At 40.2% G+C, this 26,238-nt stretch overlaps 1 protein-coding gene across 2 annotated transcripts in view; it reads right to left on the reverse strand.

Annotated features, from left to right (window-relative positions):
* Positions 1–26,238, reverse strand: part of GRAMD4 (GRAM domain containing 4) — a 75,360-nt gene that overhangs the window by 29,163 nt on the left and 19,959 nt on the right. For both annotated transcript variants that reach the window (XM_056511375.1, XM_056511384.1), the window contains exons 2-4: positions 22,589–22,799; positions 13,653–13,773; positions 627–747 (exon numbers count right to left, since the gene is read on the reverse strand). In XM_056511375.1, the coding sequence (XP_056367350.1) occupies positions 627–747; positions 13,653–13,773; positions 22,589–22,799 (453 nt within the window). The remainder of the gene's footprint in view (positions 1–626; positions 748–13,652; positions 13,774–22,588; positions 22,800–26,238) is intronic.

Consider the following 26,238-nt stretch of genomic DNA (forward strand, 5'->3'; position numbering starts at 1 on the left):
TACACAAGGGGTCTAGAACAACCAGGCCCCCAAGTAAGTGCTATGGTCTTAAGATCCATGTAACTAAGCAGAGAACATCAAATGTAATGCTTTGCATCATCAAGATAGATGTCCTCAAGGCTGAAAGGACCTGGGGACATGGGGAGGTGCTTCCATCTGTTATTGCAGTGGCAAGAAAGGCTCAAATTCCAGTTAATCACATGCATTTAGGGCTTTGCTGTGGCACTGGGACACCCTTGCTGCTGCTACAACAGGAGTAACAAGGACTGGGCAGTCTGGAGAAGACACAGGCTTTAAGAAGGATAACCATATGCAATGGCATGGCAAAGGCTCTGGCATGCAGTAGTTCCAGCCAGACAAGATCCCAGAGGGAGGGCATCAGAAGAGATGAAATGAGGAATATCTCAACTAGAAAGTGTCATGGCACTTCTGTAGCTACAGCAGTATGTATGGCTGAGTAACTTGTATGTACATGGATGTTAATTATGTCATTTTACAGGACAGCACTCTCTGTGAACTACTAATTTATTTTAAGAGCACCTAGGCTGGAAACATATGCTTTTACCAGTACTTCCCAGAGACAGAGATCTCAGCTTTCAGCTTTGCAGTGAAGATGTTCCTCTTACCTTGCTTTAAGTACTTCATTGACTCTTTGTTCTAGCTCTAATCTCCTCTGCCGTTCCTTTTCTAGCTCCTGCCTTAACGTTTCAGCGTTTGTTTCTTCTCTCAGCTTCCTCAGCTCCTCCTCTGTTAATTAAAGAAGAAGACAAAAATTTAGTTACCCTGAAGTATTTCTATAAGAAATTCAAAATCTAATTATGACAGATTAGGTGTGGGGGATTTTTTTAGCTGCGCTATACCAAGTATTTTCACCAGAAAAAAAATAAATATTCAAGGGCTAGACAGACTTCATAAAAAGCACACAGCTGTATCAAGTAAAAAAGTTTCATTACAATTGTTAAGCAAGGAGGAAAGCAACTCTTAAAGTTTTGTTTTCAAGATACAAAATAAGCCCTTGGTACAAGCTAGCTTTACTTAAACACGACATACCCTTCATTTCCCAAAGAAATAATCAGCAGGAAAGGCTGTCTATTGCTAAATCCATAACAAAAAAAAAGTATCTGTTTTCTTCCTTCATGTCTGTGGGTGGGAAAACATGAAATCATGAACTCAGAAGAAGTTATATGATGCCATATAAACCCATGCCCATCAATTTCTGGCACCAAGTCAGATGGTCTCTCTAAGAGCACCTTATAATTTTAAGAAAGAGTTGTGAAACAAGAAACTAAGTTAAAATTTTTACTTTTCCAAGGTAATTCTGTGCCCTACTAACTTCCATGTAATAATGATATATATATTCACATATTTACTTATACAAACACAGACACACTCTCACAAAGTTTTTCACAAGAAATTAATATCAAGTACACATTAGGTTTTTTTAAGGCTAATTAGCCTTGCTTTTTGTCACTGTCACTTACTCAAGACCTTATTTTATTCTAGAGTTAAAATGGGGTCACTATTACTGACAAATTTTCCCAGATAGGCATACATGAGACATGGCAAAAATAAGATTGGGAATCTTTGTTCTTTTCTTTTTAAAATTTAGTCTACATTTTGTTCTCTGGGATGGTTTTTAAGCTCAGTCACAACAATCAATAGTATATTTCAAGTTTGTAACAAATCAGAATAGAAACTACTTGCTATCTCCACTACCATCACAAACACAGGGAGTTCAGGCTTTTTACATTGTTTTACAAGATTGGTATATTATGTTATACCCTCCAGAGGGTCATTACACAATCTCTTTTGTTCCTTTTTGCATATTGCCTTCTAAATCTTTGATAATCAGAGAATTTTGATATCTGAGCCTCTCTGACTCCAATCACTATGCTTCTTGAGAAGCTCTGGAGCTGTAGTGCAAATGTCCAGAGGAACTGATGCACTCTCCATGCCCTGCAGGATGCCCTGGTGCAGTGGTCCCATCACTTCATCTGCTGGTGGGAGACTGTCTCTACTCCTGCAGCAGCAAAGGCTTTAGAGCACAGAATTAGGAGAGATGGAAAGAAGACATGAATCAAAGGGACAACACAGGCTATAGGCTGAACTCCACCAAAGAGAAAAGAGTTCTGTTATCCATCTCCCCAATGAGAGGTGGTCAGTGACCCTGGGAAGAAGAGCTGGAGCACAGAAACCACGTTATCCTCCAGCAACTAAACTGAGAATCCCCAAGGATAGGGTAGGGAAATGTCCCTGTTGCAGCAGGTATCATCTCTCCTATAAATAAATGGAAAGATGTGGATATAAGGGCAGACTTCTACATGGAGCTGTTCCTAATTACATACCCACAAGGAATTTTAAATCCAACAAGAAAATCATATTTATAATTTACCCTACTTTCAAGGGCTTGCCTTGTTCCAGAACAAGAGCCTGCACACAGCTGAGGGGAAACATCTGTTGCACTTCAAATGCACTGCAGCTTGTGCAATATCATGAAGATATCACAGAAAGTTCCAAAGCTTGATAGAGATGTTATCTTCTCAAGACCATTAAAGGGAAAAAATTCTTCATTACACACTCTTTGTTTTATTAAAGAGGAAGTGACTGTGCATTTTGTGTACATAAGAAAACCACACACATCATAAATTAACCTCAATGTCCTTGAAAGTCATATCTTCCAGCTTCCTTAATTCCAGTTGTTCTGATTGCACTACATCTTGTACTACTAAAACCAAAACAAAACCTCCAGAAATTTTACATCTTGGCCTCCAAAGAGGACAAGCAGTGCCAAATATTCTTTATGGAAAGAGGCAGAGTTAAAGGGTACATATTGGAAGAGGCAGAACTCCTATAAACAAACAAAAAAAATAGAAAATACAACATAAAATTCTTAAGGACTGTCATAGCTTCACATTTCATTGCATTTCCTAACTTTCCCATACATGACTGCAATTCAAATCCACCCCATCAAGTCCTTAAAGCAGTATTTGTTGCTACTTTGGCAGCAGTGTGGTCTGGCACTGTAAAACCTTCGTGTTCAGTTAGCTAAATACTCTTAACTCTGCTAAGCAACAGAAGCCACAGAGAGAGGAAGGGGGAGGCATTCTTCCCTGCTCTCTCCCCTGAAATAATCTACTATTTGGCCAAGCTGAACTACACTTTTAAAGCAAATTTCTCTGTCCCTGAAGAGTCTTCCTGCAGAGTGAGTGAAGCTGGCTACAAAGAGCAGAGGTCACAGACCCCTGAGAAGAATCCATTAGAAAATTTCACCATTGTATCTATCTACTGAGTTTTACAGAAGAGTACCTTCCTTGATGATGAGAAGGGAGGGCTCCTTGGATTTCAGCTTCAGTCAGTCAAAATTCAAACATCCTCCCCACTCTGAACACACACAAAAGGGTAAAACCTAAAAGGTCAAGCTTCCAGATTAATCAGTTTCTATAATTTCCTTCCCAGGCATATCCATCACAGCTCAATATATTCTCCAGAACAAGAAACATTAAAATATTGCTAGAGGCTCAGTGCATGTCTTAGCTGGACATTCAGGTAAAGTGAGCAGTCATAAAGGTGACCTGGTTAGAGGAGGAAAATTACTAAAACAAGAAAGTGTAGACTGAAATACTGACAGAGAAAATGCTGGCAAGCCTGGGAACCAGAAGCATTGTTAGGAAGTGCAGCTGCCCTCTCTGAAATGCATAGCCTGGTATCTAGAAACCTGAGACACCCTGAGATGCCACTGATAAGTACAAAAACAAGGAACTACAACAGCTATTTATCATCTGAAAAATGAAAAATAGTCTGGAAAAAGGGAAAACATCCTGAGAAGGTAAGACTTGGTAACTGCCATTGACAGTTATATCTGCAAGAAAAAGAAAACAGTCTAGAAAAATAATAATTGACCTGAGAGAAGAGAAAACAACATCTGTTGGCTATTCTGGGTGAAATATAGAAGTTAACAGCATCTATTGGCTGCTGAAGTGGTAGTGTCCTACACTTCCTTATTTCTTTCTGATATGACTTAATTTTCATCCAAAACAAAACTTCTGCCTCCAAGAATTTTGCATGCTGCACATCCTTTTCCTTTCCTAAGCAGGATGAACTCTTCACACAAACTTTTTAAGAGATTGTGGTCCCTCACCCAGGACAGCTGGTTTGTCCTCCCACATCTGGGATGGTTTGGCCCATTCTGATATGTGTCCAATAAGCTTGATACTGGTATTAATGTAAACTTTTGTATTGTGCATATAAATAATCCATCATAATTATATTTTCTGGGGTTTTACTGCAAAGTTTGCTTCATTAGTGAAAAGTTTGTAGTAGCCTGTAGCATCTACTTGGTTGCTGCCATACTGCTGATTGCTATAAAAATTTGTAACACCTCAATATATGTTTTTATATATTATATATATATGTATACATATATACATATACATATATATACATATATATATATATATATATATATATATATATATATATATATATGAGTTATAAATCATAGGTGTAATTGCTAGCCATGATTTTTGGGGCAATCTGTAATAAAGTAAAAAATTTAGAGTAAAAAATCTCCATGCCCTTGAATCTTAACAGGAGTCTATAAACTCAGTCACACACACAACATCTAAATACCTACACAGTGGGTAACCCTGTAGGTTGCAACAGATGTTACTCTGAAAAAATGCTTTAGAAGCTCTCCAGCAAAGTCAACTTTTTCAGAAAAGCAGGACAATATCTGGACGCTATTGCTCTTTTAAAAAAAGCTACAGAAGTCTGTAGGACAAGGCAATAGTAGGGTTTCAATCACAATAATACCTGCACTTACTATTGCACTGTAAACCCTAGGAGAATTGACCCAATAGTAAAGATCATCATCAGTGATGTCTCTCACAGGTTACGGAAAAACTTACCAATTTCAGTTTTTCTACAGCATTTTATCCTCTATGAGATGTAATGGAACTGCCACACCTGAACTCTAAGGACTTGACAACTGAAATAGAAAGACTTAACATTTCAGAAAGCTTAGCTGATACCATGTAACTGCTAAGACAGCAGTTTTATTGCATTATCTTACAGCATCAGCCACTACAGCAAATTAAAACTTTCAGTTTGCTCCTCACAGTACTCGCCTGTAAGAAATGTTCTGATAAAAAGCACTTAAACACCCAAGTATTTAGTTCTGGTGAGACTGAACAGAAGTGAGTCTTGTTTAGAAAACAAGGACAATACATCAGAAGGCGTGGCAGAAGGCTGGATTTCCAAACAGCTTGTCCGACAAAGCGGATGTTTCCCTTAATCCCAGGATTGGAGGTAGATTAGGGAGCCTCCTCGTAGCTGTTTTATATAATACCATTTCTTCCTACACGTACAGGTATGCTGCAAAATCCCCCTCTGGGACAAAATGACCAAAAATTCCTTTGAGAGCAGAGCTAGAGACCACCAGCGAGGTTTCTAGCTACCTGAACTCAGTTTGGTGTTACATCTAAGGAAACTGAGTTAAAAACTAGAAATGGCAAAAAGCACGTGTATAACCCTGTCACATCTACGTGGGGAAACACCAGTACTTAACAGGACAAAAATAACCCTTCTATATCTATGTTAATCATGGTAAATCTCCTTACAATCCTTTGAACATTACTGGAGTTCAAGTATGTTATTTAGTTGTTACTAAACACACTAAATCCCAACCACACACTTTCAATCTGGATCCCACCAGTTGTGCTGATGGAGTCACACACTGGGACACTTGTCTCCAGGGCAGGTGGCTTCCACCCTTACCAGACTCCCAATTCCACAGAAAGCTAATATGTTAACTTTGTCCCAAGTACACCAACTATGACACTACTAACAACACACCAGGAGTCTGAAAACAGATCTATTTTTATCATCATAGACACTGAAGAGTTTTTAGTCTTCACCTTAAAAACCAGCAGCAAATGGCAGTGCTGTGAAAGACACGGAATGGTCCCAACACTTATGATAAAGCAAAAATAAACAAAGAACATTGTCTGACCAACAAGCAGTCATGGAGGGAGAACCTGCAATGGAATTCTCTAACTTGCTTTGTTCCTGATTACAGTTACTCTGCAATTTGCATAGTCCTCTGAAGACATGTTCACAATTCATAGCTATAACTAGATACAGCTTAATTGTGCATTACTACCTGTTCTTCTTCTAATCCATAATTCCCCTTCTCCAGGGCACATGTTTTTTCCATCAGTGACTTCAGAACCATGGAGATTGCCAAAGAACTTATCATAAATCTTCCCATAAGATTTCAGATAAAACATTACCTTTTGATCCCAGACACTGTGAGTTATCCTACTTTGCATGACAGATGCTTGGCAAAGTGCTTATTTAAGGCATCACACTATCAGCTCCACTTTATTAACTGTCCTTTCTTCCCTAAGTCACCTCTTAAAGTCACGTTGTCTTTCATGCTTGGACTTCCTCACTTCACTAGGGAATCCCAAAGCTCACTGCTTAGAAGGATTACACTGACGGTTTTATGAAGGAAGAACCCAAAAATGTCCTTTGTCAAAATGGATACCAGCATTGTTGTTCTCTATTGCACTTCCAGAGCTGGACAACAACTGGTCTGGAAGAACTCTTTTTTCTTTTTTTTTTTTTTTTCTTTTGTGTTTGTGAACATCTTGATTTGGCTTTCCCTTGTGGTCAGGCCTCTTGCTTGTTTGCATGAATCTTTCATACAGAAAACATAACAAGAAAGACTTTTTAACAGGAATATTGGAGTCATTAAAAAGCCAAAAGGCAGACAGAATCATTAAAGATTAAGCATCTTTATTGAGTGCACATCCTTTCCTCTTCTCTGCCCTGTTTTATATAGGTATTTTGGTAGAGTGGAGAAGTGAAACAGATAAATATAAACCCCACATTTTCAATATCATCTTTCTCCAGCTAAGTCTGCACACATCAAAACAAAGAAGTGACTTGTCATAATCAGAACCAGTCATGCCAATTTCCCTCTAAAAGCTTTAACACAGGTTTGGCAGTTAAACAATTGCTTTCTGCTTTGTTTTGTTTCCATCATTCCTTTGTGCTTCTCTTTGCTCTTCCAAAGACAGAGCTCCTGCCCCAGTACTTACACCAAGCAGAGCTTTAGAGGAGCAGTTTTTGAGCCTCTTTGCATACGCCTACGGGGCAGGGAGCAGCGTGGGCTCCTGCTCTGCTGATAGGAAATAAAACCAGCTCTGATCCAGAGACAGTGGAGGGAAGGCCAAGTCTGAACCATCATCCTCTCTCAGTCAGTTAATATTCACTGGTACTATTCTCCTCATCTGAACAGCAAGATTTTCATATAAACTGTGTTCTGTTTCATGTGATGAGGAAGACTGATTTACAGAACACATCATATTTGACTATGTCTTCTTCCTCTGTGCAAACTGTTCCAGCCTCCTCTCTCACCATTCCTGTTATATCCTACTTGGAGTGGGTGAGGTTAGAAAGAACTAAGATGCCACTACAAAATAGTTATGCTAGCTACCAATTAGTAACTTTACATTTACATTCAGTGGTTTCAGTGGAGCTTTATTAGGTTGTAATAGACCTGGATCATTTCCCCTTCATTAGGGAAGGATTTTAAATTACACTTCCTGAAAATATAGCTTACTGAGACAGACCCCCTTCTCAAAACATCAAGTGGAGAGGTTTGTATTGCTAGATACACTTAAAAGGTCAGCTTAAAAGTCATGAAAAATACTGCTGCTCTATGAATTTTCAGAAATTTCAGAGAATAAAAATGCTAGAAGTGTTGCAAAACCCACCTAAAATAAATAGAGCTGCAAAAATGTTGTCATTATTGCAGGAATAGTTTTCACTCTGTGGTTTTGGCAGAAGTGAAACAGTCTATAAATGTTGAAATAACGTCTGGCTTTGGAATAGCAGCAGGCTCTTCCAAGGCTTTTGTGCTACTAAGTTGAGCAGAGAAAAATGCAGGTTCCACATGGGGCTCCCAAAATCTCTGTCCCAGTTATACAAAAGGGAGAGGCACAACAGTGCTGACCATTGCCCTGCCTGGGTTTTCACACCCTCTCTGCAGCTCACAAAGCCAAGCTGGGCACACAAAAAAAAAAAAAAAAAGGCAGAAACAGGCACAGCCCACATACATAACACTGTGTGTAGGTGGTATCTGTTCAAGGCTCCGGAGGAGCTCCAACAATACACCCCTCCGAGCACTGTGCTGCATTTTGGTTCATCAGTCTCATGAAAAGCCAGTGACAAAATGAGATCCTCCAGCATGTGGGCATCTTCATGTACAGCATCATCACCTACATCACCAAGTATGTGCTTTGTGCAATGACAGGGGCAGATTGCACAAGCCAGGCTCAGACCAAGGACTGGCTCAGGACTCCAGCCTGCTGCTGGGACGGAGTCACATCCATTCCCTCTGCCCTGGTCTCAGGAACCTCATGCCCTTGGAAGCCAAGTTGAGAGAGAACAAAAGCCCAGCCTATCTCCTTCACCAGTAAGAGCAGAGTCCTTGGAGATGAGATCTGAATGCTCCTTAGTCTGTATTGAGTCCTCTTGACCCCCCAGAAAGATTCTCTACACTGGTCACAACTGCCTCTTCCAACTATGTTTCCAGGAAAATGAAGCTGAAGGAGGGGGTGGTTTCTGCCCAGGAAAGCTAGAAATTAACTCAACATACACAGTACACTATATAAGTATCTTTGGGTATAAGCAAAACCTTTCCTACACCTCTTACGAAACTTTCTGTAGTCTCCCAGTTCAGAAATCAGACCTAGAAAGAATTTAGTTTATTTGTAAGCAAATGAGAGCACTCTGGTGAAGAGACAGGTCTACAGCAAAGCCTGGACTCACATATTTTTACTGTGGCTCTCTGGGTGCCCAGGATAAACATTCAAAATTTCTCACCAGTCACCACAGGCAAACCAGTCTTCATCAGAGGAACTCTACAATCTCAAAACAGACAGGCAAAACTCCCAGGGACACATTTTTAGTGCTATGGAGCCCAGGATTTTAAACTGAAAGAAAAGAAGTTTAGAGGAAGGAGTAAAGGATGTGAGAAACCCAGAGTAAGCTCCAGTGCCACAGCACCCTCAGCACTCACCAGCATGGGCACACTTTTATTTCAGAGCCCATGGTGCAGCACTGGGACCCCTTGGTCAAGGGCTGACCATGCAGCAAGGACTGGGTATGGTGGCCCCCAGTATTTGAGTCTCAGATAAACACGGCAGCTGCTTACTCTCTTGCTGGGATCTTCATCTGATATGTCAATCAGCTCAAATCCGCTCTAGATTCTGCTTCAAGATTTCTGAACCTAAGGTTCAGATTACAGGCTGCTAGGTCAGCAGGAAAACAGCAAAACCAATGTAGTGAATCTATTCTCCTGCTCTTCTCTAGGTCTGCTATTGAAGCTGGGGAATCCCCACACCAGGAGAAATGACACCAAAGGCATTCTGACACAGCTGGTAACTGGACTCTGGCGCAGCTTCTCTGCCTATTTGTGCATACAATTACTGGGACTGTTTGAGGAGGTATTCACATTTCTGTACAGAATTGGACTTTTCAGCATTTGCTGGTAAGCACACGCTTGGTCTCTGAGGTCTAACACTTTCTAACATGCCAGCTCTGCCTGAGAATCATCTATGGCTTTCTAGAGCTCTACCTCCATGAGGTCAGTATTCTGCTAGGTTGGTCTTAAAAAGAATCATCAGGTCATTTATATCAGAAAGTGTGAGCCAGAGAAAATATTGTGGAGTTAGTCACATAAATGGTTCAAAAAGGATGAACAGTGTGCCAGAGCAGAAATTTCAATGGGAAAGCAGCATAATCCCAACTTATTTCATCATGTGGGATAATCATCACTAAAACCACTGATTTGGTAAGACCTTAAAGACTCCTGCCACAGACTGCTGGATGGAGTGGAATGCAAAAACCCTTGTGGGAGAGGATTATATTTCCTTCTAGTACTCCTCATCCTCATGTGAGGTTCCTTTGATTTACCAGTTCATGACTAACACTCTTCTCTACCAGTCACCTGGTTTATTCACTCTCAGCTGGTGCTACCAACTCCTCTTTCCTGAGCTGCTGAATTCTGCATTGCAAAAGACTTCAACACCCTTGAATTAGAATTAGCTAATACTTCATGTAAACCACAGGATGTATGTGTGCTTACAAAGCACCTTGTGGCACCAGGACTAGAGTGCTGTTATCTCCAAAACTGCCCTCTAGAAGCAGGCACAGGAAGTTACAGGAAGCAAGATGTTTACCTAAAACAAAAAAGGTGTTAAAGCAGAAAGATGGTTTTGTTGGTTGTTCTGTCTTTCAAATGCGAGAGCAGCAAGCACAATTTTATTTTTTGTTGAGATACACTAGGTTTTGAAATGGAAACACTAAAACCACTACTGATCTTAGCATATCAAACTGTCCTGATCAGCAGCTGCCTTCCCAAACTGAGCCCTCACTTAGCCCAAGGCAGTGTTCACTTGTATTAAAAACCACGTTATAATAACAGAAAGACCTTTAGAAATAAATTATTATGATTGTCCCAGCTCCAAGACAAATCTTTTTCCAACCACATGTACTAGAAACTCCAGCAGACTAAGCTCTGCACTTTTCCTTCAGCTGGTGTTCCAAGACTTTTCTGAAGGAACCCACACCAATGCCACAAACCCAAGAGGCACATTTTCAGCATTCCTACAGTAAGGCTCAGAATGAGCCATTTGATCCAAGAGATTAAGACCATTCCCACACAGACAGGAAAAGCAACTTTAGCCCCTTTGGCTGGGAGAAGCAGATGATCCCTCCCCTTGCTTAAGGCATTATCCAAGATCCCTTTCTCCTCGTGCCTCCTCCTCCCGTCAGTCCGCAGCCTAAATCCCTCGCATTTCCAGACACGTTTTATTTGCATTTACAGCTCTGCACATGCTAAGCAATTCCTCTCCATCCTCACATCTCTGGGAGTTTAGATTACCTCTTTGCTAAAGAAGACAGGCATCTCAGATGGAAATATTTTTCCCTTAGAGACAACAGCTTGTCTCCAGACCTACTTGCTCCAGATTTCCCCTGCAGTTTGTAAAGGCTACAGTTAGGTTTTAGGGATATGATTTACAGAATGTACTACTCAGCCAAACAGCACCCATTGCTTGTGCCTATTAATGGTTGAATGGAGTTCAGAGAAAAACTTCAGCCAGGCACCTCAAATGATAGACCCACGTTGTCTTGCAGCTGTGTAATGTATGTGTATTACACATGATGTACAGCTGAGAGGAAACCTCTCCTCCTTAAACCCCCTGGCTAATGACACCAATATAAACAGAAGTATAGAAGAGGCCAAAAAAAAGTCAGAATCAAGCTGCTAACAAATAGAACCACAAGACATTAAAAAGCAAATGCATGAAACTTTGCATATTTCCCTCACAAACTAACAGTTGCTTTGATTTTTGCATGCCCAGCTGGAGGAAATGGACATGGCAAACTGTTCATGCAAAACCACAGTCATAGCAAGGTGTCCTTAAGAGATTCCATAGTTAAAAATAGTATGGAAATGCTGCAGAGCAACTAGCCTTCCTAAAAAAACACCTACTGCAGCAATAGGATTTTAAAAAAATCATGACCAGGCTTCCTCCCAACTTCTTCCTAAGTGAACAAACAGCACATCTCAAGAATGTTTTTCTGCACACCATTAGTTCACTTTGGGGAAGAAAACAACAATGAAGCAATTTTAGTATCAAAAAATCCCCAAATAACTCAAAAGAGAAGGAAAAAGGAAAGGTAAGAACTCAGGAGCCATACGCAAAAGCTGAACTCCTGCTTCATTCCAACTGACAAACATGGTGACCTATTCAATCCCAAAATTTTGAATGGAAAGTGGCCAAATAAGGGATAAGCCTCTTCTCACTTATTTCTCAAGTATATGATTTTTACTCCTGTTTTTTATGTACAGAGTTACAACCAATTTGTCAGGACAACTCTGTAATTACAGCTACAGCAAAGATCAGGCTTTGGTGAAGAGATGAGGGCTGGAGACACCCCTGGCTGACTCAAGCACCCAGCTGAACCACCCCACTGCCCTGAACATCTGCTCAAAGTTTATACAAAAGGGTGAACTTCTTTATCCTTCACCTTGGAGCATACTACAAAGCTCTGTGAAAATGAAAAATGATTCAGCTACAAGTAACAGTTTATCAGAAGGTTTTCAAATTACAGAAAGAACCTGAAGACTATCAATATTCACAAATCTCTGTGCCCCATTTAGTTACTGTAAGAACATATGAAGGAGAATGAATTCACCAGCCATGAAGTGCCTAGGAGCTCTATCATGTTTTCACATCAAAAAGCACATCCTACTTCAAATCAGAAATCAGCTCTGCTAAGTTCAACAGTTTCTGTTGCATATTAGATTGCATGGAGAAATCACATTCGTCCCATCTAGTTTAAAAAGCAATTGTATAACAAGAGCTTAAGAAATGTATCCCTGGGGATGGAAGGAGTACATGGTAACTCTGTAGGAATAGTTAAATAAAAACCAAGTAAATTACTGAAACTAACAAGGCAAGTCAAACAGATCTTTCAGTTTTTGTTTGACATTGCAACCATGATACCTCTTCCAGGTATCAGTAGAAGTTGACAGCAGCTTGTTATAAATTCCTGCCCAGTCTCCTTCATTAGGCTTCCCTCTTATACACATCGGGGGGAAAATACATCAAAGAAATATAGCCAAGTGAAAAACAAATCACAGAAAATTAATGACAAATCCTTGAGAACATGCTGAAGATAAAATCTAAGTCTTGTCATTGGGTTATAGTCTAGAAATTGAACAGAATCTATAGTCTCGTTATTTCTACCCCTTAGAAAACATCTGACAAGCTTTGAACACATAAAAATAACCTTAATACTCTGAAGTTCAAAACCAAAATATTAAAATGACCATTTTGGGAAGCAACTGAGCAAGAATTCTCATTGGTTTATTACTACTAAAGATTATATTTATTATTACTAAAGATCTCTGCTTCTATCAAGTTATTTTGTTTTCCTTTTTTCTGTTTTTAACTATCCCGTCTTAAAAACCAACAGTCTGCTGAGATAAAAATCCCTGAAATCTTGCAGCTGCCTCTAGCCATGAATGACAAGTTTTTCTCATTATACATGCATATGTACATATATATAAGCATCAATCCAAACAATTCACACTTGAAATCTACAGACACTCTTCTCTGTATTTCTTACACCACTTACCAATAACACATATAATGTTAAGAGAAGTGTTTTAAGATGCATTATTTGTTGAAACAGCTGCCACAAAAATGAACTGGCCTCCCCTTCATAAATCTCTTCTTAGCAATTATTACTAGAAAGAAAAACACCTACTGCAGGCACATTAGGGTTGACTTAGCTCTAAGACAACCTGCAGATGTCAACATCAAGATTTCAACTACGCAGCTTTTGTCACATAGTGAGTTTGTTGTGAGGAATGCAAGGAGGAAAAAAATACCCAAGTGACCCAGAAACCCTGAGAATGCTTTTAAGTTCTTCTTAGAGAAGCATAAACCCATGTACTATCTGTACATCAGCACAACTCAAAATTCTGATGCCAACTTCCACAGTTAGAGAAACATTATTACAAAAGTCCTAAACCACCTAATCCTCTCCACAGAGCATTTTATACTTACGTAAAAAGTGTTTTTCCAGTAAGGCTATTTCCAGGTGACCTTTGATCTCATTCAGTCTGTCAGACTCTGTTCTGTTAAAATCCTGGACTCCTGATGCCATGATGATGGTCCCTGGACCAGCCTGTAAGAAAGCCAGAATATACTGAAAGTTCAGAAGCGTTTTTTTTTCCCTTTTTTGTCATTTAAATATATCAACTGATTTTTGGGGCAGTAAAGAAACAAGCATGTGAGAAAGTATCACATATCCAAGTATCAACAACTCTACATGCCTCTTTCAGCACTGAATTACCAAAACAAGTGAATGAAAGATAATCAAATGTGACTTTATAGAACACACTTCTGCAAACCTTGGGAAGCTATAGAAAACAAGTATTTCCCATCAGACCCTCACCAGTTCTACTGCATCATCATTTAAGCCCTTCTGCTGACTGAAAAGCCATTTATTATATTACCCTCCTCCTCTTCCCATAGAATGAATGGCCAATGCTACACACCTTAAACATAAAATTGTGAAGCCAACAAAAGTAAGACTTTTTTAAATAATTACTGAGCTATTGGGCAACACATATTGTATATTTTAATATGCATTTATGGAATGTGTAATTTTCAAGACCACAGATTCTCAAGCAAGGAAGAGGTTCCCCACTCCCCACAACCCAGTTACTGCAGAAGGATGTTGCTGGTGCCCAGGAGCTCATCCTAGCAGGACAGGAGAGAAGGAAATCAGAAGATTGCATGCCTCAACAGATTTACCAGCACCCTCTGAATGAATTCAACAGAATACTGAAAATACTACAGAAAGCAGGAACTAAAAAGCAATTTGATTAGTTAGTGAGACCACTGACAACCACCACCTCCATGAAGTAAACACAGAAAAACCCCAAGCCCACACAGCAGAAGGCAGGTGATGCCTTCTTCTCATAAAGGGGGCATTTTCAGACAGCAGGGAGAAAGATGGGTGAGAGCATCTCCCGGGTAATGATTGCTCAGCACTTGTGTACAGTCCCCACCAGGTACCAAAAATCTGTCAATGAGAATTACAGGAGCTTCTCCAGCAGCTTATGCTCAAAAACAACATGATAGGTTAAAGAAGCCTACATTTCAGAAATTATCTCAAGACACAAAGGAATTTATTTACCTATTTTGACTATTCCCCACTCCTTGTTTGAACCCTGAAAACATACAGGAACTGTATTCCTATCAAACACCAGCTTGCATGCATTTAACCATGACAGTTTAAATTACATACATAAATAAATTCAAGTAATCTACACAAGACATTAAATTAAGACATTTTCTATGTTTTAGGAAAGATGTGCAGAAAGCTTACTGATAGCAAGGTACTTTCACAGTTGGAATTGATTTGCATTTTCAAGATAAAACAGTGTGGAAATACATATTAAACATCTGTTTTGTTGTTTGAACTAATGCTGATTTTAAGCCTCAGAATTTGTCTATACAGGCAGATTAGCACTCTGTAGGCAGTTACTGCCCAGCATTTACCTAGCACCAACTCCCCACCTGGGCTTGCTCAACCCAGTGCCAAGGAGAGATGCTATTTCCAGCCCCCTGAGCAGCACCCACCCACACAGCACTCTGCCAGCACTGTCGAGCAGCAGAAGCTGTTGGCTCAGCAGCAGCCTTGGGCTACTTCCCATTTTGGAGCAGAATCACAGACAGCAGAGGAACAGAGCCCAGGGCAGTCCTCACCCGGGAGCTGCAGCACAGCATCCTCACCGTGCCCCACACTGCCATGACAAGGAGAGATCCATTTGCAACTGCTCCAGCCACTGCACAACAACACCACAGACTGGTCTCAGATGAGCACAGGATGCAAATTAACCTGTGTAGATCTCTTATCCACACAGCTGGGTTGTATCTATTTACACCACAAGATTTGGTGCTATCACTTGCCAGACATTTGGAGGGCCCTAAGGAAGATGGTGTGGATGAAGCTGAAAAGCAGCACCTTTACAACACACTCCACAGGCAGGCACAAATATATATCTTTTATAAATCTATAAAACACAGACTGCTGCCTAGGTGTTAATGCACAACTTTCTGTGTTGTACACCCACATCTCACACACATGGACAATCTCTGCTCCCAGCATGCAGGGGTTCACAGGGAGCTGTCTGAAGGAACAGTACCACTGCTGAAATATTTTATTGATAAATAAATAAAATCACATACAGGACAAAGTGCTGCACTCAAAAGGAATTTGCCTGGACTCTGGGCATCAGCCTCACGCTTAGACAGCAGCTGGTTCCCACCCCAGGTGAGGGAGGACAGGAAAAAGAAAGGGGCTAGCAAGTACCTAAGCATATTCATTTTCATCCTCATTGAAGATACTCAAGGTATTTTACCCAAAGATGTGCTACATTTCAGAAATCTATATGGAGAACCAGCTCTGCTTTTGCTTCTTCAGAGATGCTGAGTCAATAGTTAAAGCCCAGGATACCTTAATTGTGCCTCTAAGGAAGAAGAAAAGAGCAAGTGGTGTGTAGCACTGGGTAGAATGATACCAGTTAATGTGACTCAGAGTTTCCAGATATGTTTATCTGCTAAAGCATTGGATCCAAGCAGCCTGACATCCACTGATGGGTTAAAAATCAGAAGGCACACATCTTTAAACTAGCTACAAAAGGTTTCTAACTTAGAGAGGAGGAAAAAAAGACAAAAAATCCAGTGAATTAAAACATAAGGCTGCTCACTAGAATACTAGGAGCAAGATCATGTAATTAACATGCAATAATGAAACAGTTTATAAGGATACAGAGTGACACAAGTTTGGTGGTGCACCCAGGTTCCAAAATTAGCATCACCAAAACATTTTATGACCATCATTTAGAAACACTCAGAAAAACTGAGGTCGCCCAGGACACTCATACGGGAAAAACATTTAAGCAGATGTCTCTGTCACAGAAGTTTTTCCACACAACAACACACCTAAGAAAACAAGAAATAAGGTCTCTACATTTGCTGAAGGTCAACTGCCTGCCTCTGAATTAAAAAACGTCCCTCTGTCTGAAGCTAGCATATCTGACTCCATCACAAGTTAACAAAATACTTGCATTAATTCCAGTTTTATCTGGGTAAAGGTTTCTGTTCTCTGCTGCCTCTGTAGGACAGCACTGGGACTCAAGCTGGATTAACCACACTGCACTGTACAGACGTCCTTCCTAGTTTCTGACTCACAGTAAAAGCCTTGAAGGCTTCCACAGATTTCTGCTTTTCCTTCTGCCTCTCTAGCTTTGACAGTATTTGACACAGGAGCCCTCTTAAAATGTTGGCAATCGTTATTACTTAGCCAGGACCATGAGCAAGGCCTGGCAGTGCCCAGGAAGACAGAGAAATGTCCGAGGTGAATGTAGAGACAGAAGGGTTAAAGGAACATTCTGATGTTGATGAATTACCTGTAACCCATTAGCAGAGCTCAGGGTTGCTGGTCCAAACCACATGCAGCTCCACATCTAAAACACACATCTCCCCTTTTCATAACAGCACTTCCCAGCCTGAGACTTCTCTGCCCTCCCTCTCCAAAAGCCCTGGGATGCTGTTCTGTGTGCTGCCACTGCTGCTGCACAGCCACAGGAAGGGTCCGAGTCACCTCCCAAATGAGCAGCTGTGGATCTGTCCTGTCCATCTGCAGCACAGCACATCTTCAGTATCACAGAAACACAACTGCCCAACCCTATGCTTCTAATCTCCTTCCACAGCATCACATGTATGTGGACGATTTTTCTCTAGGAATATCTAACAGAATGGTGGTCTGATTTCAAGTTTGTCATTAACTTGGAGAGGAGCCCTTCTCAAACGTAAGGATGGGGAGCAGTGAGGACACAATATGCCAACCCCCAGGGCAAAACCATCCACTCGAGCCACTCCTCAGAGCTGAGAAAGTGGCTGGGACACAACACAGGGAAGAGGTAGTTTAAAACAGAACATTTTAACTTGCTTTCATTTGAGGAAAAAAGAGGAGGGGGGAAGTATTCAGCAATTCAACGGACTACACGGCTTGTCTCATGAAGTTCTAGCCTCCTGAGTTTTTCATCTGACACTTCATGTGCATTTTCTAACTTCAAATTATGAAAGGGCTCCCCATGAATGCTGCAATTACCTGCTGTAAAAAAAGGAAAAACTCAGCAATATTGCTTAAGAATGAAAGCATCTGCATGAATAGTTAATCCTTAGTAGCTATTCTTGGAAGCATACTCATACTAGCATGCTCCTAAAACACAGCTATATTCTACATAAATTTTTAAAAATCTAGTGCTAGCCAGGTTTAGAGACTTTAACTTCTTAACTGTAATGTATGCATCATTCTTTATTCCTTCCAATCACTGCAAATGAGATGACCAACAGAGCAGAGTTTAAGGTTTTAATTGACATGTGTCAGGAAAACCCAAGCTGTACTGCAAGAGCAATTAAAGTAATGTTTTCTGTACCACAATAACTCAGATTTAATCCTAGCACACTGGCAGGGAACTTGCATAAGTAGATCAGGCTGCTTTCAGTGCAATATGCCAGATACAAGAGAGCTGTACTAGTAATTCTCATTGCCAGGTTAGTGCCAGCCTCTATAGGTTTAAACACAGTTTGTTCTTTCTCCACTCTGTGAAGGGGATGTGATCTCTCTGCACCACATTCACTCATATACCTGCATGTAGAACTGGATCTTGTCTCCCCTTCTGTACAAATAGGAAAGGTAGCACTGAATAAAGGAGACTTTAATTACTGAGCAAGCAACATTACCTCAATTTCTAATGTCACAACAACTCAAATGCTAATTGATTTGGAATGGACCAGGTTACTCCCTCTACCTATTTTGCAAACAAGGTGTTTTTACAAAACAATGCAGAAATAGCAGTGCTGCATGCAGTGTCTAGCGCCCTTCCCTTAAAAAAACCCCACACAACCAGCTATGGTAAAGAGGGAACAAAGGAAGAAATCTAGGAAGCCATTCAGGAATTGAAAGAGATGTTTAGCTGAGAGTTAAATTTGTTAACCAACACTGCTGTCTTGGCAATGATCTTATCACAGTGTCCAAACACCCACAGGGACCAAAGAAAGTATCTCCTATTCAAGGTATATCTGGAAGCTGGGGCACTTAAATCAGACAGGGAAACCCACACAAGCAGGCAGCCAGCCTGTAAGCTGAATCCAAACTAGTTTGAATTATGACACCTTTTGAACAAAAACTCTCAGGAACCACTGAGAATTCAAAGGAAAATACAAATCCTTCCATCTCCAGAGTCCTCTGACCAGGAGCTAGCTGTGTGCTTTACCCAAACACAGGTTAGGATGTTTATTATTGAACTAAATAGGTAAAGCTCAGTTTAAAGACAAAGAATACTAAATAACCTCATCTGGCCATCCTTTCTCTTTTCACAGGGTGTAAATTTTACATGTGCAACTTCAGCAAGGCATGTGAAGTGCTGGGACTAAGTGCTACTGTGCAATCTGTGGCCTGGGACTGAACATTCACTTCATTTGCTACAAGTGCAACAGAGGATGATGCTCTTCCTGGCAGATGGTCAGGGCTCTGCAATCACAAGCTTTTATGAGACACAAGGCTTTTTACTCTGCAACCTCCATTTGTACCAAGTTTTTGCACACGTTTGTCAAGCTCAGATGCATACCTAAAGAAGAGGTGCATTTTTAAGAGCACTGTAAATTCGTAAAGCACAGAAGGGTCCTTCATTTATATAACTGCACTGTGCTGCTCTAATAGGCAGAGATCTTTCCTTAATGCCTCCATAATGATTAATACACCAGACAGGGCCAGGGGGAGGGGAGTAGAGAGGGGCAGAGATGAATTCTTTATCTGGGGAATGGCTGACAGTGAAGATGCACATAAGGGGACTGGGACTCTAATTCTGCATGCCTATGTTCAGTTCCAAGACACCAATCTTGCTCTTTCAAGACCATGGATTCTGTGTCCAGATTTCAATAGAAACAATGAAGGAACAGAAGTGGAAGCACAGTACAGCTCACATCTATCTGAAAAGACTGAAGATATAGTTGAACTTCCATTTACACAGAAGACTTGCATTGGTTTTCCTGTGCTTTAAACAGTTTCCCAAAGGTATTAAACAGGAAGAAACCAATAAGAGTGGATCCTGCCATGATCAGTGTAATACAAGTATAATACTAAGTTGCTTACAAAGCCTATAAAAGAAAAACACTCTGTACAAGCAATTTAAGTTATGAGTTTTAGACACTGAATTAAAACCAATTCAGGCACAACTCAGCTATATAATCTCAGTAAGAAACAGACAAAGAATTCAGAATTGCATTGTTCACAGAACCTCAGACAGCACTGTGGGAGTCCAGAGTATTCCTCTGGCTTCCATGGAAGGTTTAAGACCCCCCTGGCGGGGTCCCCAAGGACCCTGGAATGGGACCCAGGTGTCTCGGGGGCTGGATTTAGCTCCTTGGAACAGTTTGCCAACATTGAGAGAAGAAATGCAAGCCACAAAAGTAAATAGAGTGTAAATTAGACTGTTAGAATGTAGAATTAGCAGATTTCTAGAATGTTTGTGATAAGGGACACGTGGCCAAGATGGAGAATTGGGGGTGTGGATATTCTTCCTCCTTCTTCTCCGTGTCATCCATGCTGGGTGACACGCTGGCACTTTTAGATTGGATGAGAACAGATTTGGACCATGTAACAAGATTGTATTGTATTGGGGGTCATTTGTAAATACCTAGTACGTAGTTTAGACTATAAAAGATAAGTCCTGCCTCTGCCAGGCAGATTCTGCCCTGGACGTCCAGCGAGCAGACTGCTGTTCGCTGGACCAAGCATTCCTGAGATAAGCAACAATAAACAACCATGAAAACCTCTAAGAACAGCCTCCTGCAGTCTGTCATCGGCGGGCATTGGAAAGAGCTGGGTTCCAAACCACCTGCATGTCCACCAGAGGTGATCTCAGGTCTAAGGAGACACCTCAGGATGTGACAAGCACTACTTTAACATTGATTTAGATATATAAGCATTACTTTCTTTACTCTCAGCACCTCTGCAGCACAGGGGATTATTTCTCCTCCCTTCATCTGACGGATGGGCAGCAGCACTTAGTGCGCAGATGCCTCTGAGGGCCAACTGTTAATTCCTCAAAATTCCCAGCTGAAATTTATCCGTCATACGTCAGACCTTTTTCCTCATACCAATATGCTTATGTTGCCCATATCTGTAACACAGCTGCTGCTCTTAGGCTGTTCCAGCATCACACTGGGTTTGGAACTCCCAAACATCAGGAGTGGAGCAAAACATGTTTGATGTCATTTCTGCTTTCCTCTCTCTCTTTCTCCCTGATTTTAAAGAACTGCCCTGAACTGTATCCCAAGGACTTAGACCACTACAGTTTAGTGCACTATATAATCAGCTAGAAAGCAAAGTGTTTCTGTAAGTTCCCTTCTCAGCACACAGAGCTCAACATTTTGAGAAAACAGACCATCTCTGCAGATGTGTAGCTGTTAAGGCTTTGGAACCATTCACAACTACAAGTTTACCTTGCTGTGCCCTCGGTTACCCTCCATACCACCCAGGAGCTACTATTCCCCTGAAACAATACAGAAAATAGCACCTGGGGTTTAAGGCAGATCTTTCTGTTGCCTCCAGCTCTGCCATCCAGATACTTCTGATTAGATACAAAAGGCATTTAATATATACCCGCACAAAACATGAAGCCTTGGAGTCTAATGAAAATAAGCCCGTATTTACCTACAAAAAACTCACAAAATAAATTGGAAGGGAAGCAGCAGAGATTAGTCCCAGTACACACAATACTTACATATGAACAAATGACAGATGTCTTCAGCAGAATAAGAGCAAAGGAATAGCTTTTAACAGACTTCCTTGTCTGAGAAGCTTGAGGATTTACACATAACAGACTTTTTGTGACCAAAACATGCTCTGTCATTACCACCTGTTTGTTCTATGATCATAGGAAAAACATTATGGCAAAAAAACTCTCCATAAGCAGGACTGTCTATAGTACCATGAAAGCCCACTTAAATTTTAAAAAGTTAATAGCTACAGAATTGGATACAAGCTGCCAACCCCAAAAGAGATGCATTAGCATACACAGTTAAAATCTTTCAGCTTATAGCTTGCTGTAGCAAGCCCCAGGGTCCAAGAAATGAGCCTTCAGACAACAGTCTGATCACATTTTGGGGATAAAAACTGCACAGTAAGTTTTCATAGGGTAATACAAATTCTGAATTCCAAGTCACTTCTACAATACTATTATATAGACAAAGCTAAATTAATACTGTAGCACTCCAAGTTCATGGATCCACAGCCATTTTTTAACAGTTAAAGAAGGATTTTATTTTACTTTTTTAACCAATATTTATTTTTTCCTGAAGCAGTGTTTTTGAAAAAGGTGGTCTGCTTTGGTACTTCTGCTTACAAGCACCAAAACACTTTAGCACCACCTTCACAGGTCTAAACCAGCTCTAATTGCAGTAGAAGCACTACTGGTTACAGCACTGCAGTGGAGAAGGAGATGGTGTGACCCTCTAACACTAATGAAGCAAGCAGAAGTCTTATCCTTAAAGTCCTGGACAGTGTCATTTGAGCAGACCTGAGCTACTCAGACTGAAAAGTTGCCATTTCTTTTTCACATATTCATTAGTAATTCAACAAAACAAATAAAAATCAGAGAACACTCAGAAGCACATCCAAAGTTAACAAACCTATCAAGTCACAATATCTAAAATTAGAAGCAGGGACAGGGAACTCTAATATTGAGATATTAATTGATCTTTCCACAAAATGGAAGCCTATTACTGGAAAGATTCTTCCTAGCCCACAAATCTTCCAGTGTTACAATCATAACATAAGGATAAAGAACTAGTAATTTCTGTTATTTTTCTGCCTGAAAACTATAAAACATAATATAACAATACCAAAATTGAGTACTTACAGGGTCTCTCAACTCTTCATTTTCTCGAGCTGACGTTCGAGGTATCTTCACCGGGATTTCATCTCCACATTCAGTGTCTGAAGCATTTGGAGACTCTGCTAAATCAAGGAACTCATCTCTCTTGTGACCTCTGAACCTTATTTTGTCCAACTTCTTTAGCATGTTCAGCACTGCACTTTTCTGCTTTACCTTAACATGACGGTTGGAGTCTCTGCAAGAACAAGAAATCAAGAGTATTTTAGGAAGCTTGCAATAAATCTAGATACACATATTCTTATCACTAACTACTCCAAATCATCTTTCAAGTGCCTTCCTGCCACTGGAGGAAAAATATGCTTAGCTTTTTAACAGGGGCTTTTTCCACAGTGTCACAGATGCATGGTTAGGTTTGCAGTAGTTGATCATTTACTTCCTCCCCAGATTTTCAGGGCCTCTCTCTCCTGGCAGTTTTTACAGCAGAAAGTAACAACCTGCACTCCAAAGGAAGATTAGAAGTCAGTTCCTAACAGGTTACTTGAAACAAAAAAAGGCTTAACTGATAAGTCCATCTTCTTCAATTTGATGCTTCTAATCAAAGAGAGGCAAATCCACCAAGCTTCACAACCAATTTTAAATTCCCAGACAAACTAGAGCAAAATAGTAAGGGTGCTATCATATCCCACTTACAACCTAACAAAACAGGAAGTACCAAGGGTTCACTGAAAAACTCCACAGACAGATCTATGCAGAAGATTCCAACAAAAATTAGACAGCTGAAACAGACAATAAATCACACTCAAACACACTGCCAAAATCCTTAACATTACCACAACTGACAATCTTGTATAATCCTGAAATTATACTAGGAGAAGCATTTTGCTTTTTAAAAGACAACAGAAGAAAGCTTAATTTATGTGCGTAAACTCATTGTAATGGCAGCTTTTCAAGACGCTGCACTGTATAATTTCTGATTTAAACCAGACTTGCCAAACTGGTCCCATTCAGTGAATCACATCCTGTACCAAAGCTCCATCTTTCAAAAGAAAAAGCCAAACCCAACAGTTAGTTCCTTGATCCTGTCACTCCAGCAAGCTCCTGCTCTGTCAGTTTATAACAAAACAGCCACAATTATCTCAGCACACAGAAATTCATCTGGAAGATGATGCCATGTCCTAGCAAACTGATTTTTAAAATTTTACTTTGAGGCACTTGCTCCTGGTACTACCCTTTTGTCCTCCATGGTCAGCACTGTCATCCTCCTGATTAGAAGTCATGCTTAGCTTCATGGCACATCATCCAAGACACTGGTATGAGATGAAAGTTCAAAGGCAAATTCAGACACATGTTACTTCAGGGGTAAAAATAAAAAGCAAAACAGAAAAACCTTTTGCTACCACAGTCTTTGCACCTAAGGCAATTCTCACCTCCTAGGACAAACCTCTTTTCAACAGAGGTTCTTTTCATTTCCCTATGGATTCTCCAGTTACCCTAACACTCTGGCAGTGACTACTCATACCAAGTTCAACCCAAATTATTCCCTTCAAATACGTCTTAGTTTGCATCTCTGCCAAGGTTAATCAATACCTTTCAATTAAATACAGAAGTTTTAATCTAATACAAACCCCTTACGGTACAGCTGGCAAAAAAAACCCTAAAAAGTCTTCTTTTATCAGAGATGCTTAAAGTTGCAACCCTGTGTTTAATCTATCACTTATAGAGAAACACTGGTGGTAACTCACACCAAGGTTATTCTCTAAGAACAGCTTTTCTTTGAAGCTCTTTCACTTGTCAGAGCTATGTTTAAAATAGAAACACTTCTTGCTCATTCATTGACTATTTGATGAAGAAACTTGTCAGCTATCACATCCAGAAATATCTCTAGGCCCTATTAATAGCAACTAGGGAACAAATGGTATGAGGGAAGTTTAAACCTCTGATAAGCACCAGCACAATTGTATCACTCTCTCTCCCATCACAATGATCTCCATCTCTGTTCTACCAGATTTACATACCATGTAAGAGACCTACAGCAAAGCAGCTGTAAACCAAATCCTGTCTGTTCACCATCCACGCTATCACTGGTAATGATACAGAAATGCATGGAAATAATAAAGCATGGCAGACTGTTACTCCTTTTCTGGAATCAGCCAGCAGCCCCTAACGATGGAGGACAAGCATCCCATGCCTTTTCTATCTCTTTTAGAGACAGAGCAGTTACTGCAAATGAGCATTGCTGTCCTGGACACAAACAGGAGTCCTCAGTATTCTCCTGTTAAAACCACCTTTATACACTGCTCCTCAAAGGCCAGGGCTGGATCTGGACATCTTTCATAGCCTGGTATACCCAGCACTTCCACAGATGGCTTAAGATCAGAATTCACCTTTCTTTCCCCTTTGCATAAATTCACATTCATTTATCACACATAAGAATTGAAAAAAAAAAAACATATAAAAAACATATTGAGACAAAGCAAACTTACCACCAAGCCTTGAATGAAGACTGAAAAACCCATGAGGACAGTGAAAAGGGCCACAGGCATAACTGCCAGGGACTGGCACTATTTTGGGAAACAGCTCCATTCTCATTTTGTGGTTCATGCATTTCTGCCCTAGGTCACAGAATAACCTGGCCAACAGATTACTATGAACACATGCACAGTATTTTTTTACACACAAAACTGATGACTTACCCTTACATATGTTACCACCTAGCCCTTTAAAAATGCAAACCTTTCTTTAAATCACTCCACTGAGTGAAGTTCAGCATAAATTCTGATTTGACAGATATGTCATGAGGGTCAATATTTTTAAAGGATTATTCAGTAGGTTATCCATTAAAAGAGGACACAGTAAAGAACCACACTCCAAGAAATTGGTTTATAAAAATATCTTCTCAGTAAAAATTTAAAAATAATAAGACCACTTTGTCTAAAAATTGCTTTGCATGTACCAGCTTCCCAAATTACTTACAGTTACATTACATTAACCTAAGCAGAAATGTAAGCTTGCCAACAAGCTCCTATGAAAACTCATTATCCAGCCTCCATCCAAATGCTGGATCTAAGACAGGCTTTTTATGTCAGCAGCCTGCTCCTGCAACCAGCAAATTTTTTTTATGGTGACATTTCAGCACTTTCACTAGGAAGAAAGATTCTTGGAGATTCCGTATTCCAATTGACTTGAGTCAAATTTAGATAAGCTTGAAGAAGCTTTTGTAAAATGAAAGACCAGAATATGATCTAGAATTGGATTTATTGTAAAATACAGTAACTAAATAACTAAAATATCAAAACACTTGTTTCACCATCATAACTACTCATCCCTCACCTTCTCCCAGTTAGCTATCCTGGATTCTCCCCTACCCAACCACTCATTCTGAGCTCAGCTGGTTCAGCTGTGAGTTCCAGGCTGTTTTTCCCCATACCCACTACATCAAAACCACCATGCAACTCTGCACAAGAGGAGCTCAGAGTGCAAAGGAAGACTCCCATCTCACTCTGCATTCAAACTAACCATTAACAAATACTATAACACTCTAATAAAAATACAAGTATTTTAACTCCATGCATTTTAACACTGCCATTTCCCAATACTGTCATACATGTGACAATATTTTTTCCATGCTTTAAAAACCTCCTAGCTAAAATAATCTTTAAAGATTTTCTTTATAA

The sequence above is a fragment of the Oenanthe melanoleuca genome, chromosome 1A, assembly GCF_029582105.1.
Source record: "Oenanthe melanoleuca isolate GR-GAL-2019-014 chromosome 1A, OMel1.0, whole genome shotgun sequence".
Lineage (NCBI taxonomy): Eukaryota > Metazoa > Chordata > Aves > Passeriformes > Muscicapidae > Oenanthe > Oenanthe melanoleuca.